This window comes from Melitaea cinxia, chromosome 24 (assembly GCF_905220565.1).
Source record: "Melitaea cinxia chromosome 24, ilMelCinx1.1, whole genome shotgun sequence".
Taxonomy (NCBI): domain Eukaryota; kingdom Metazoa; phylum Arthropoda; class Insecta; order Lepidoptera; family Nymphalidae; genus Melitaea; species Melitaea cinxia.
The window spans coordinates 510,044-525,147 of NC_059417.1; the positions used below are offsets into that span (position 1 = coordinate 510,044).

Sequence of the window (15,104 nt, forward strand, 5' to 3'; positions counted from 1 at the left end):
AGCATCGTGGTGGATTAACCTTTGATCCTTCTCCTACATGGGGAAAGAGCCTTTTGCCCAGCAGGGGGATATTACAGGCTGAAGCTACAGCTTACCATGTTTTCCGAAGTAAGAGAAGCAGACCCACAAGTACAAACACCCAAATCGGAAACAAATATTTGTCATTATCACATCATCATCATCATCATCATCATCATCACAGCAGCCTTACGCAGTCCACTATTGGATATAGGCCTCCACAACCTAACGCCAAAAATGGCTTGAGCTCGTGTGTGTTGCCCATAGTCACCACGCTGGGCAGGCGGGTTAGTGACCGCAGGGCTGGCTTTGTCGCACCGAAGATGCTGCTACCCGTCTTCGGCCTTAATATTTGTTAAATATTTGTACAAATACAATATCCATCATCCACGACCACCCATGTTTAAGCGCCTACACGGCACTCACACTACGAAATTAGAGAGGTCGTCGTTTGCTTAGTATAAATTCTTCATAAGTAAACTACTCCTTCTTTACACTACATTGGCCTTGCATATTGGCCTTAAAATCGTATGACTTTACGAGTAGGTATAATACCGGTAATAATTTCTAGTTATACCTGTTCTAAGTGAGCAGTAAAAGTTGAAAATCTTGTTGCTAAAATTTGTAATTGTTACGATAACCAAGCAGAATGGAAATACCACAAAAGCGAATATCGAGTGAAACATCGCTAAAGCGTATTGCCGTTGACAGGCGGCCATCATACGTCTAAAGTTTGATGTATTGACGACGTGTTAGAGCAACTGTCTCAGCCCTCACTTACAGCTGTTGTGCTGGCATAGGGTTCGACCGCCGCACATGGCATACATTTGTGCAGGTCTTGTAGATGTTTGTCGTGATATGGGCGTTTCTGCTTGTGTATTGTTTGGGTGTTCCAGATCCACAACACAGGAGAAAATTTTAGTGAGTAAACGATTACCGTAGCTTATAGACGCCTGCAAGATCCTATTCCCAATTCCTCCAGGATATCTGGTCACCTTACTCACTAACAGGAACACAACACTGCTTGAAAATAGTATTCATCATTACATCATTACAGCCCATACAGTCCACTGCACAGAAAATAGTATTATTTAGCTTTAATTTTCTGGAAGTTCGAGGTACTACCTCAGTCGGGCTGCTCCATATTTTGAGCAGGAAATTTTTTGCTGTGCCTTACTTCAGTTAAAATATTTATAAGTTATTTATTGTTATCAAGCTAATTAAAGTAATTGCTCATTAAATTATTATTTATAGCACAAAAATACGCAACGCAGACAAGTATTTAAAAGTAAAGAATCTTTAGAATTGGATTTTATTGAAAAAACTTTTTTTATGCTACAGTTACTCCAAATCAATACTAAAACCGTCAGCATCTGAATCATCAATCATCACCAACTTCTTCTTCTTCCTCAAAGCTGATGGAGTTGTTGTTTCAGCTGTTGTTGTTCTAGTTGTAGTTCTTTCTGTTGTTGTTTTATCCAAGTTGAAGTCATTTATATCTGGCAAGCGTTTCGTCTTGATATCGGGGAAGAACTTGTACGGAACCTCAGTTGTAGTCCTCTTCTTACCACGGTAGTAGCCTGGCATCTGATAAGGGATTGTTGGTTATTAAACAATTGAATTTTCCTGTCGATTTTTACATCTTGTATTATGTAATGTAATAAATATACGTTGTTTAGAGGTTCGGTGAATTGAAAGTGTACTGTAGAAGATAAAAAGTGTGTGTGTACTTATGTACGCACGTAAGAAGTTATACTTCATTGGCTAGCTAACTTTGCGTTTCTAACTGCTGTACATGTCTATATTTTATTTCTTTCGATGTAAAAAATTTCTCTGATAGTGTACAATATAGAGTATTTGTATTATTGTATTGCATTGTAGGTTGACGAAAACATAATCAAGTAAATACGCGTTATCAAAGCTTACTTAAAAAATTATCATCGATCTCGAAATTTAAAATTTTAATTTTATTAAAACCAGGTGACATCAGCTTTCGATTAAAACAAAAATCATAAGATCCCGTATACCAAGTGAGAATTCATGCGGTTTAATACAACGTAGATCATCGGTAAAATAGTCAAGTGAATACGTATTATTAGATATAACTCGAAAACTACTAAATTCAAATGGGACCACATGACACGCACTACCTTTTGATTAAAAAAAAATATCTAAATCGATCACCCAGTCAAAAATTCTCAGGTAACATACATAAAAATGTACAATTGACTTCAGAACCTTCTCCTTTTTTTGAAAAAACTGTAAGCATCTTAAAATGTTTAGTAAGTTGTTCTGTTAATTAAGTTCATACGTACACAATTTATTTTCGTGGTTGCCTTGGGTTTACATAATGATTTTACTGTTTAGGTTCTCGAATTACTACTGTACGTGATGTTTTATAGCCTATAACTCTTAACTACTTTTAAAAAACATTACGAGCCACTTGAAAATAAAAAATAAAAATCGACAGGGATGCAAGTTACTGTGTAATGTCAATATCACCAGTGGGGAACTATTGGTAGTTTTTTTTAAATATAATTTTGTACATTGTTTTTCTCAGCTGTTGTTCCTCCCAAAATAAATAAATAAAATAAAAAAATAAAAAATAATTCATTATTTATCGTTGTGTCCATTTGTTATAAGTATTCTTTGACGGTTCGCAGGAAAGTGGACATAAGGTGCCAATCTTTAAAGCTGAATCTTGAAAGCTGTGGATTAATTAGTTGTACAGCTTTCTTCAATGTTTGTATGTATTGTAGATGCCTGATGATGGTCCAATAAAGGATCGAAACGTCGCATGAATTTGCAATTAGTGGTTTGATTGGCACCTTATGTCCACTTTCCTGCGAACCGTCAAAGAATAATAAAAAATAATGCTTAATTGAAATCACACTCCAATCGTCTCTACTTCTAGCATAACTTTAGCAGTGCATTTTTGAAGTTATACTCCTTTTGGTGTTAGTGAAAAATGATCAAAGTAAATTTTTAAGATGCGCGCGCACACCGTCATAAAAAACCGACAACCTGAAGTTAGCTAGTCAATGAAGAAGTTAGCAACGTTAAGTTAGCTAGCCAATGAAGTATAACTTCTTACATCCGTACATAAGTGCACAATCACTTTTTTAGTCTTAAATTATTCTATCAAAATTGTACTTTATATACTATACCTAAAACATATGTTTTGAAAGTTTTTAGGGTTCCATAAATATGTACACGAATTTTTTAACAACAACCTTTTGTAAACAGATTAAACTTCCATCATTCAGAAAGTTTGAGTCAAAGTTGTGGTTTGACCGTTTTCTCTTTATATTGTAATATTGTTGTTCCAAACTTACCTTCAAGATGACATTCGAAAGTAAAACTTGGGTCAAACCGTAGTAATAATTAATGTTTACGTCAAAAAGAACCTTTCGTAATCACTAGGTGTGATTAAAGCTTTAGTGTATACGACAACGAGTTGGCGCAACGGTCGCAGCACTGATAGGTGGCTGTTGCGCTGGCGGTTGCGGGTTCGATCCCCGCACATGACAAACTTTTGTCTTGGCCATACAGATGTTTGCCGTGGTCTGGGTGTGCAGTCCTTGTGGGTGTTCCCACCATGCCTCGGTGCCCGGTTTTTAACATGTATACTTGATAACGATCGTTACTCATAGTAGGAAATCCGCGTTGGATCAACGTAGTGGATTAAACTCTAATCCTTCTCCTATATGGGGAAAGAGGCCTATGCCTAGTGGAATATTACAGGCTTCAACTTCTCAAAAAGGGGAAATCATCAATCGAACTGTGCTTTTTTTATGCGTTTTACCTCATAACTTCTTTAGAACATTGATTCTGAGGAGATTTTTTTAACAAAGCTGCTCAAGCTGGTGGCGGCTCTTGTCGTGTATTATCCAAATTTGATCGACGAGAATGTATTTTTTGAGTTATCCCTATACGTACTCTATTGATTAGCTATTTTTTCGACTCACGTCGCATTACTTGTGGATGTCAATTGAAGACGGTTTTTTTTTCGTTTGCGAACAAACACAATTATCACATAATTTTTCTTAACATATTAAATTATAAAGATATTTACAGTTTCATTAACAGTTTCAATCCAATCTGCGTATGCACCAACGAGTGTGAAGACAGTTGGTGCGTTGGGGTACCCACAAACTGATGGTCCAAAGGATATGATGCCAACTACCTTGCCGGCCATGATTGCTGGGCCTCCCGCGTCGTGCTGGATTGTTAACACCAGTATATTTTATTACAGTTCAAGATTAAAGTTAGGACAGAAGCGTGAGTTAGATAAGATCAATTTATTTTGATCTTGTAATTCGTTTTGTGGAATAAGTACTCGATATTTTAACGTATTTTTTTATTTTTATTTTTATACAACTACGGTTCACCTGACCGTAAGTGACTACCGTAGCTTATTGAACGTCTGCAACACCAGAAGCATCGCAAGCGTGTGTTAGCCTACCCCCGATTCGCCCCGGGAACTTTAATAAAATTTTAGTTAAATGTGCCTAAATATAATCTAATGTTTTCAAAACTCTAGCATATTATATGACTAATAATTAGTCATATAATATGCAGATGAAATTTAAATGGATAAAACGATTCCTAAGCAGAAAAAAAAGTACCTAACTACTAACAATAACATAGGTTAAGTGTACATTGTAAGTAGCAAATGAGTGTACATATATTGTAGTTGGAAAATAAGTGTACATATATTGTAGTTAGCAAATAAGTGTACATACATTGTAGTTAGAAAATAAGTGTAAATATAATAAAAATAATTAGTATATAAAAATATAAAAAAGCAATATGTAGAATAGTCTTGGTTAGTGGACTCGCGTCGACTTTTAGAAATTTGAAATTTTAAGACTAGTTATTAAGGCTTCTGGATTCTAAAGTTGCGGTGAAGTACCGATGCATGTTAAATAATAATAATATATTGAATAACAAAAGCACGGGCATAATAAGCCTGTGGATATATCGCATAATTATAAAAAAAAAAACTCTAGCATAAGCAAAAGCTAAAGAAGTTAGTTGCTTCAATTTTTTAACGTTAAGTTCTGTGATTTAAGCTCAAATCGATTGTCAAGCTAAATGGTTCTAAAATGAGGAGTGGTTCTGAAAAGAGCCTTATAATTATTTTTACATAATATTTAGTGTATATAGTATACAAAATAATAATGGCAAGTAATTCATGTTTCGTAGAAATATCCTTACGTCACAAGCACCTTCCCCAGTTGTAAACGTACCAGCACAGAACATGGTCGCTGAAATGAATTTGCTGAAATAAAAAAAAAGAAAGAGTTAAAAACAAAAAACCCGGCTAAAGTAATAATTATTTATACTATGTGACATAATATAACCTATAACCAACGGACGACTAAGACGCTTCTAATGACACCTAATTTGTCTAGATATGACATACATAGACTGCTAAAATTAAAACCTCCCGTTTGGCGTTGCCTTACTCGTTAGTTAGTTTAAATAAATAATTATTTAGATTTAAAAAAAAAAGTGAGATCTCAAACAAAAAAAAGTGTGTGTATCAGCTCGACGTTTATTTTTTATTTTTTTATGACACTAGGTCGGCAAACAAGCGTACGGCTCACCTGATAGTAAGCGATTACCGTAGCTTATAGACGCCTGCAACACCAGAAGCATCGCAAGCGAGTTGCCGACCCAATCCCCAATCCCCCCAGGAGCTCTGGTCACCTTATACTCACCAACAGGAACACAATACTGCTTGAAAACAGTATTATTTAGCTGTGATCTTCTGTAAGGTCGAGGTACTACCCCAGTCAGGCTGCTCCAGATTTTGAGCAGGAAATGCCTGCTGTGCCCTACCTCAGTTAACGACGACGTTGACGATGTTCTCATTGATTGCTTGTTGATGTAAATTTTTTAAGCTTTGGAGTTTACTCCTTCAGACCAACTGTCTAAATAGGCACAAAAAAGGCTTACTAGTCTAAGAAAAACATAAGTATCATATCAAATGGTAAATAAACGAATCAAATAACGCCATCTATCTATCTAAGATGGCGTTATTAGAAGACGCCTAGGTGGCGTTACGAGAAACGTAACGAAGTCATTCGTTCATTAGATTTTATTCCTCATATTTTTTTCATACCGGGGGTTTTATATAAAATCGATTCTTAAGGAGTAATCTTCAAAACTTAAAGAATTTACATCAACAAGCAATAAAACGAGAACAACGTCAACATATTCGAAGTCACTTATTAGAGTCACACATTATACGGGATAATTAAAAATAACTCGTCAGATTTCACTGTTCTTTTTCTTCTTCTTTCTTCTACTGTAAATAAGACCACATGACAAGCATCATCTTTCGAATACGAACAAACTCGTAAAAATCAATTCATTCAATAAAAAGTTATGAGGTATCACATACAAAGAAGGCAGTGGAATTAAAAACCTGCTCCATTTTTAAATTGGTAAATAGTTATTTGGATTATTGTCAATTATTTATGTAATAATCTACATTCCGAATTAATGGTAACTGTTTCCATTACTCCCACAATACTTTATCTAAACTACACACAAGATACGTCAGACACTCACTCTCCGTAGACTTCCTTGCAGAACACATTCGGATAGATCGGCAAAAATTTTCTATTCAGGAACACCGGTTCATATGACATTGTTTGCGACATCTAATAAAAATTTATACATAATAATTGTTTGCAGGCAAACGAAAAAAAAACCGACTTCAATTATATCAACAAGTAATACAACGTAGGTAGACGAAAAAATAGTCAAGTAAATACGCATTATCAAAGATTACTACAAAAGTTGTAATCAGATCTCGATGAAATTTAAATGTGACCACATGATAAACATCGGCTTTCGATTAAATTAAAAATCATCAAAATCGGTACACGCAGTAAAAAGTTATGCGGATTTTCGAGAGTTTCCCTCGATTTCTCTGGGACCATCATCACATCCCGGTTTCCTTATCATGGTACTGATCACAACATAATTCAGCCTGTAACATCCCACTGCTAGGCATAGTTATATTTACTAATTTACTATTACAATAAAGATTATTGAAGTAATACTTCCTTACGCACGCTTGTCTCGGGGAGTAAGCTGATGAATGAGTGACAAGAGCTTTACGAAAAGTGTGATCGGGTGAGGCGAATGGAGCAAGAGCGAGAGGTGCGAGCACACATTTTCTTTCTCTCTTACTCTCATAACCAGTTACGTTTCGCATATCTAAGACACAGTGCCTATTGCTTAAGAAGTTTTACTTCAGTCGTGAGGTCTAAAGCACATTCGTATTTTTAATTATTATATTCTTGTATTTATAGTATCAATTCTAAAGTATGGAAAAAATATTTTTCAAAACTTTTTTTTCAACCTTAGTAACACCCCAACCAAGTACTAGGACCTCAGAAGTGGGAGCAAGTCCGTGTTCATTGTAGGAGATGTCGATGAGCTTCGGGATGCGGTGGTGGTTGAAATATAGGAGGCGACGCAGGCGGATGATGGCGATGTTGTTCTTCAGAGTACGTGGGTTGTAGCTGGGGTGGAAGTAAACCTGAATAAATAAAATACATCAATAAATTAACCAACCACACCCACTTCGTTGTTGTCTGTCCAAGTAATCTACATAAGGAATATCATGGAATCTTGGATCAAACTAGAGACAATATTTGATACTAATCTTTTGAGAATTCGTTTGATTAGAAATTCTTAGAACAATTTAAAAACGTCAAGCTAACATTGTCACTAATTAAATTAATTGCTTGTAAGTTTTATTACAACAAAATAAGTTTGATATGATTTAATCCAGGTAGCTAGTAGATACTTAACCCAAAGCTAAGTTAGTGCGGTCGATACCGTGGAAGCCAATTAAGCTGAACTTATCCACGCTTTTTAACCGACTTCAAAATAGGAGGAGGTTCTCAATTTTATTATATTTTTTTGTATGTTACCTTAGAACTTTTGACTGGGTGGACTGATTTCGATGTTTTTTTTTTAATTGATAGGTGTTGCGTGTCGTATTGTTCCATTTAAATTTCATCGAGATCTGATTAGTACTTTTTGAGTTATTACTAATAAGGCGTATTTACTTGACTATTTTTCTACGTTGTATACTTTTTACCGCGTGAACCGACTTCGATTATTTTTTATTTATTTATTTATTTGTTCAAAAATCCACAGCTACATTTTACGTTTCTTAAACCAATATAGAACATCCAAACAAAAGCCAATTTCGGATTTTACATTATTTAAATTACACAGTTAAGGTAGACAAAGTTGAGTTGAGGTAGTAAAACACAGTTACAATAAAAATGAGAAATATAAAAAATATAAAATATCCATGGTCAATAATGTGTGGATGTGTATGTGTAATTTTGTGAGTGTGTATGCCTGTGTCTGTGTATTTGTATGTAAGCGGGTGTGGGTATGGATATGTGACTGTGTAGATTATTCATACGTGCTAGTAAGTTTCTCTATGACAGCCCTTTTAAAGGAACTTCTAGATTTTATTTTAAATCGAAAGTTGATGACATGTGGTCTCATTTAAATTTGAAAGAGATCAGCCGAGTACTTTTGAGCTATCTCTAAAAATGCGTATTGACTGACCATTCTATCGTCTACATAAGTGTTACTGATCGATGTAATTGATGTCAGTTTTTTTTCGTTTGCGAGCAAATACAATTAATTATATTATTATTAGTATTGTATGCCGTGTGGTGGGCTGAGTAGAATAGCACCACCGACCGAGGGATAAGCCTGGCTCAAAATCATCAGGGTGCTGGAGAAGGAAACCTTCATTTGAAACCCGGAATGGGGTCTCCGTCAAGCATTCGCGGCATAGTTCTAAAATGCGAAAGACTCCTGCAGCCGAACTGGCTACACACGTATCGACTCGTCGTTCCTGTGGGCCTAGCCAGTGAGGTCGAGGGGATGGCGCAGAGCTTAGGCAACTCTGCGTTTTCTGAAGAGTGTCCAAGGTGACACAATGTCTGTCTGACACTGTCTAAATCGTCTGCAATAGACGGATTAAGAAGAAGAGAACTGGTATTGTATGTTACAAATTAACGTATTTTATTAAAGTTTCTGACGTAATTAATCATATTTAATCTAACTGCAAGAAATCTGTAACACAACTATTTTCTTCATCATTAGCCTTTATTCCACAGCTGGACGTAATTTCCACCTAGGGTACGCCACTAGACCCGATTTTCCGTATGATGCCGGCATAGTAGAATGGCACCACCTTATATCTGCCCCTGGGTGTTGTAAAAGGCTGACGGCTAACTGTGAAATGTGTGGCAGTACATCCATAGGGTAAAGCCTCAGGCAGTTACGCAATGGTCACCAACCCCGAAATCAGCCTTAAATAAATATTTGTACCTCAAGAGCTTCCACCATTTCACCTCCTATCCTGCTGTGGTTGCTGCCAACTCTGACTCGCAGAACGCTTGGATTTTCACGGAAGAACCTATTATTGTGCATTCTAGAAAAAAATAAATAAAAAAATAGATAAGAAAGTACCAATCATATCCAAGTAATAGTCAAGCTAGTGCACAGTCAGTATAACTTGTACTGATAATAATACGATGAAAAGTTACTATTTTTGTTAGAGTCAGCCAATTGAAAAAAAAATTAGTATACTAGCTATGCTCTGCGTTTTTCACGCGGTAATTTGAGGAAAAAGCCTATACCCTTCTTCGGCCAAAGGCTATCCAACACAAAAATATTTGTTTTAATTCAAATCTGTACGTCATGAGATTAGCGCGTATAAACAAACAAACTTTTCAGCTGTATAATAGTATAGAAAGAAATTCTACTGATATCATTATAATCACTTGATAACCAAACCAATTAATTATGTTAAAAAAGAAACTAGCTATCACGCGGAAATTATCAGCGGAAATAGAAATTAAAAAGCGGGTAGATCAATGTTAATTATATATAAAACACTAAAATATTTACAATTGTAGACAAGCGGCCGAAGTTAGTACGAGATCATGCCAGTAAATCACACCTCCGCACCAGAACCTGCCCATCACGTGAACAGACACCATGAAGGGGTAGTGTCTGATTGTAGTTCTCTCCCCTTTAAATATTCTTCTGCCATCATGTCTGTGAAATACTTCCAGATCCTCTAGCTCACCTTGAGGATCTAAAAATAAACAATGATATTTACTATATCAAAATATTATTAATTAAATTTGGAATGTGATTTATGAGCAATACGATACACACGGTCGTCTGTTCCTATGGTAAACAACTTATAATACTTGTGTTATAGATAACAACCGACTGATATAGCTACACTTTTTTTGCATAAAAATCTATAAAAATTATACACATATAAATAAATATGTATATCATACTCGACTCGTGGCAGGAATCGAATCCACAACCCACGGAACAGAAAGCAGGGTCACATCAAACTTTGTTAACGGTTGGATCAAAATATTGGCATTTATGAATAAAAGTTACTTCATCATCAAGACTATTGTAAGGAAATAAACTTCGTATTAAATTATATGTCATGTTCGTATGCTGTGTGGTTTCGTTTGTAAGAATATAGCCACCCCCTCTCTTTCCGGTATCGTAAGAGGCGACTAAGGGATAACACAGTTCCACTACCACCTTGGAATTTAAAAAGCCGACCGATGGCGGAATAACCATGCAACTGCTGGCTTTGAAATACACAGGCCGAAGACGGGCAGCAGCGTCTTCGGTGACAAAGTCAGCCCTGCGGTTACCAACCCGTCTGCCCAGCGTGGTGACTATGTGCAAAACACGCGAGTTCACGACATTTTTGGTGCGATTATGGAGGCCAATGTCCAGCAACGGACTATTAGGCTGAAGTGGTTCGAATCTCCTGGAAGACTACAATTTAAGTGGAGCCAGACACCGCTTTGCGAAAAAAAATTGAAGTAGGCACGGGTCAGCTGATAATATTTATAATTGTCGTTCTTGTATATCATTTAGTTTCAATTAATAAAAATTCTTTTACTTAATGTCTTATATAAAACAAATATATACAAAAATTATGTATTATAATTTTTTTTTACCCCAGTACTTATTATCTTCTTTTTCAAATGTGTACTTATGCCGGTCTGAAGGTATCTCTGCAATTATTTTATCAACGGTATCGACCACTCCATCTTCGATATCCATTGTTCCATAAGGATCACCTTTCATCATTTTCCTCGCAGACTTAACGATATCGTTATGTTTTTTCAATATACTCATAATATCATCTCTATTCATTTTTTCTTTTAACTGCAGATACAAATTTTTTGGTTCTTTATCTGATAAAAATCTAAACTTATCTGATTCATTCAAAGCATTGAAAAAGTTAGTCGCGTTTAGATCCGTTGCCATCGTTTCATTCATTATAACCTCAGCGAAATCATTATTATCAACTACATAACTATCAATTTTTGCTAATTTCGCTTTCAAATCATTAAATCTCGGGCTATCTTCGTTAGCTCCAAGTAAATTAACTAATGAATCTGCGATAGCATTAACATGTACATGTTCTTTATTCTTACATGCATTATCACTGGACACAAAAAGCACATTTAACATTACAAAAAATATATTACGCATGTTACTATTTTTGATAAAATACTTTCAATATATTTTATTATTTACAGCCATTCAATTTTATTGCTCCTGCGGTGGGTTTCTCATAAATTATTTATGGGAATAAAAATTTATCGCGTTCATTTTATTTAGTTTTGAGAGATCTTTTATAGCTCACATAGTATTGAATCGTTTTCATGTTAACGTCATTTCGGAATTTTAAAAGGCGTTCGATCCATTATCTGTACATCTTATACATCTATACAAATAAATGAAATTGGAGTGTCTGTTTGTAATATTAAAATAACCGCTTTTTACTAAATGCATATGGATGTATACACGGTACATATACCAAATGACATTTTTTACAATTTTTGTCTGTCTGTCTGTTTGTTTTTTCCGACTAATCTCTGAAACGGCTTGACCAATTTTGATGGGACTTTCACTGGCAGATAGCTAATGTAGTAAGAAGCAATTTAGGCTACTTTTATTTCAGAAATTTATTTATTTTACAGCTCTGCGTACTGAACTTCTTTTGTTAAATTCTACGCGGACAAAGTCGCGGGCGCAGCTAATTTTCGAATATAAATAAAACATATTATAATGATATAGTTCAGTTCCACACTCGTTAATTCGAGGAAAAAACTCTATAGCCTTCCTTGGTAAATAGACTATCCAACACAAACATTTTTCAATTCGAACCAGTAGTTCCTGAGATGACCGCGTTTAAACAAACAGACTTTTCAACTTTGTAATATTAGTGTAAATAAGTAAAACAGTAAAATTTTCATTAACATCACTTTAGCCAAAAAAAGACAAATAATTTTTATTGATCGGTTTCAACGTAATATTTAGGTTTAAAGAATCTATTTCTCATAAAAATATAACGCTCATTTATAATGAGATACAATCAATATACTATAGGATGTAACAAATTTTACCTCTGGAGCGCCTAATCGAAATATTTACAATTACATTGTTTATACGTGTTCTTTTAATTTTGATTTATGTTTCTTAATCTTGTAATGTACTCACATCGATGTCACCAAACACCAAGACAAACAATCATAAATTCCAAGACAAACATGGTCAATAAAATGTATGGCCGATACAAATATTTTATCGTTACGGGAGTCAAAACCGACCCTGTACATCAATCAGTTGCTGTAATCACTACGGCAACGCGTCTTCATGTCAATATTATACTTTGGATTAATATTTAATTCTTTGAACTAGTTATGTTGAATATCTTCATTGATTTAATTCACTTTGGGTGTTATATAATTAAGTAGGCTTGCAAACAAAAAAACCAAAATTAATTTTTATCGACAAGTAATAACGAAGGTAATAACGAAAGTAACAACGAAGGTAGATGAATAAATATTCAATAAAATACAAATGATTAGGGATAACTCAAAAAGTACTCACCAAATCGCGATCCAATTTAAATGAGACCGCATGACAAGTACCAGCTTTTGTTGAACAAAAATCATCATAATCAATACTTCCAATCAAAAGATATGAGACATACATAAACAATCGAATTAAGTACCCCCTACTTTTTTGTCGTATGGTGTCGGCCGAGTAGAATAGCACCACCCCCTTTCTTTCCGTGGGGGTCGTAAAAGGCTACCGAGGGATAAACCTGGCTCAAAATCATCAGGGTCTTGGAGAAGGAAAACTTCATTTGAAACTCGGAATGGGGTCTCCGTCAAGCATTCGTGGCATAGCTCTAAAATGCGAAAGACTCCTGCAGGCGAATTGGATCCACACGTATCGACTCGTCGTTCCTGTGGGCCTAGCCAGTGAGGTCGAGAGGGTGGCGCAGAGCCTAGGCAACTCTGCATTTTCCTGAACAGTGTCCTAGGCAACACAGTGTCTTTCTGACACTGTCGAAATCGTCTGCAATAGATGGATCAAAGTCAATGATGATAACTTTTTTGAATTCAGTTAAAAATATATTATGATTTTCGAACTCTTGTTTTAAATATAAAATGAATGAACTCTATAACCAATTATACATTCAAACTTATTTTAATTGGATTGGATTAAAATACGTTTGCTTTTCTTCTACAAGTGAAATTAATTAACGGATTATCCTGTCCAATTGAAAATGATGCAGTTTTGGACTGAAATGAGTGAGTGAAAGAGATGGAACTATGAGAGAGAACGAGATAGAAACAATAATGTCCAGTGGGGTTTGATTTAAACGATGAACGAGTGAAAAAATTTTAAGCTCAAATAATTGTAGGCACCTATTATAAAGCAATTTAAAACTAAGGTAGCGAATATAGCACGAAATTTCCTGCGCAAAACTTGTACCAGCCTGACTGGGTTAGTACCTTACAGAAGATCACAGCTAAATAATATTTTCAAGCAGTGGTATGTTCCTGTTGGTGAGTAAGGCTACCAGAGTTCCTGGGGCGAATCGCGTATCATCACGTGAACTGTACGCTTGTTTGCTGACCTAATTGTGTAAAAATAGCCATAACAAGTCAAATTCTGTGCACGGGAAATATATCAAAATTTTTGAAGGTTATTCTGTGCCAGATTTCTAGACTCTGAAGCCTCTACCTCTACCATGGCCGCATATCACGACTGAATTAATGGAATTGATACTGTATAAGTATTTTTTAAGATTACACAATGAAGTGGGTAGTTGCGTTTTTTTTTTAATCTGTAACTCAGCACAGTTGTTCAGAAAATAAATAATTTAGTTTAGTCGTTATTTATAAAGTAAGCTTAGAATTTTTTCTTTAAATATTTCAAGGTTTTTGATTTGTTAGTTCATTAATTACAAGTATATCAACCCTGGGTATTAAGTTCAAACAACATGAAACTCGATAAAGAAGAACCTTCGTACCATTATACCATTATCATTGTACCGTTAATATTAGGCTATTTAATTTATAGACTTAACGAAAGTCAATCGTCAACAAAGTAGCATGAAAAATGTGGAAAGTCAAATCGTGTATAACAACTATTTGACTATATAAATTAGGCTATATATTATCACGTTCAGACTAATAGGAGCAGAGCACCAATGAAGAAAGTTTCAAAATAACAATTCCACGTGGACGAAGACGCGGGCAGAAGCTAGTTGTTAATAAAGTCTCTCTTACTGTCAAAGATATCCATCTTCAAACAAAAGATGTAAATTATATTCATTCGTTCCGCCACAAACACCCTTCCTTTCTCAAAGAACGCGGTTACAAATCACGTTGACAAATCACATCTCTGCGAGCGTTTTTACCGTGAGTGGTGTTATGTTTGTGATAAGGGGTAAATGCATTACTTGAACTTATATTTAAATTAGAAGTGACGGCTTAGTTGACGGAAAACGTGAATCTTGAGCAATAGTAACGAGTTCAAAGTAAATGAATTTTTATTTATTCTTATACTGAAAATGGCTTGGCTAATGTGAAACGTGGTGTTAACCAAAGATGGTAGGTTCAAAGCTGAGACATAATAGAACCATCCATATTTTGCAGGGATCGTAAGGTCGT

At 35.2% G+C, this 15,104-nt stretch overlaps 1 protein-coding gene across 1 annotated transcript; it reads right to left on the reverse strand.

The window, feature by feature from the left end:
- Window positions 1-1,359: 1,359 nt before the first annotated feature.
- On the reverse strand, window positions 1,360-13,091 carry LOC123665735 (transmembrane protease serine 9-like). The gene is made up of 9 exons (XM_045599996.1): window positions 13,027-13,091; window positions 11,082-11,575; window positions 9,988-10,177; window positions 9,406-9,508; window positions 7,400-7,579; window positions 6,601-6,692; window positions 5,239-5,302; window positions 4,094-4,240; window positions 1,360-1,605 (listed from the first exon to the last, which is right to left on the reverse strand). The coding sequence occupies exons 1-9, from the start codon at window positions 13,089-13,091 to the stop codon at window positions 1,360-1,362; spliced, it is 1,581 nt and encodes a 526-aa protein (XP_045455952.1).
- Window positions 13,092-15,104: the final 2,013 nt, after the last annotated feature.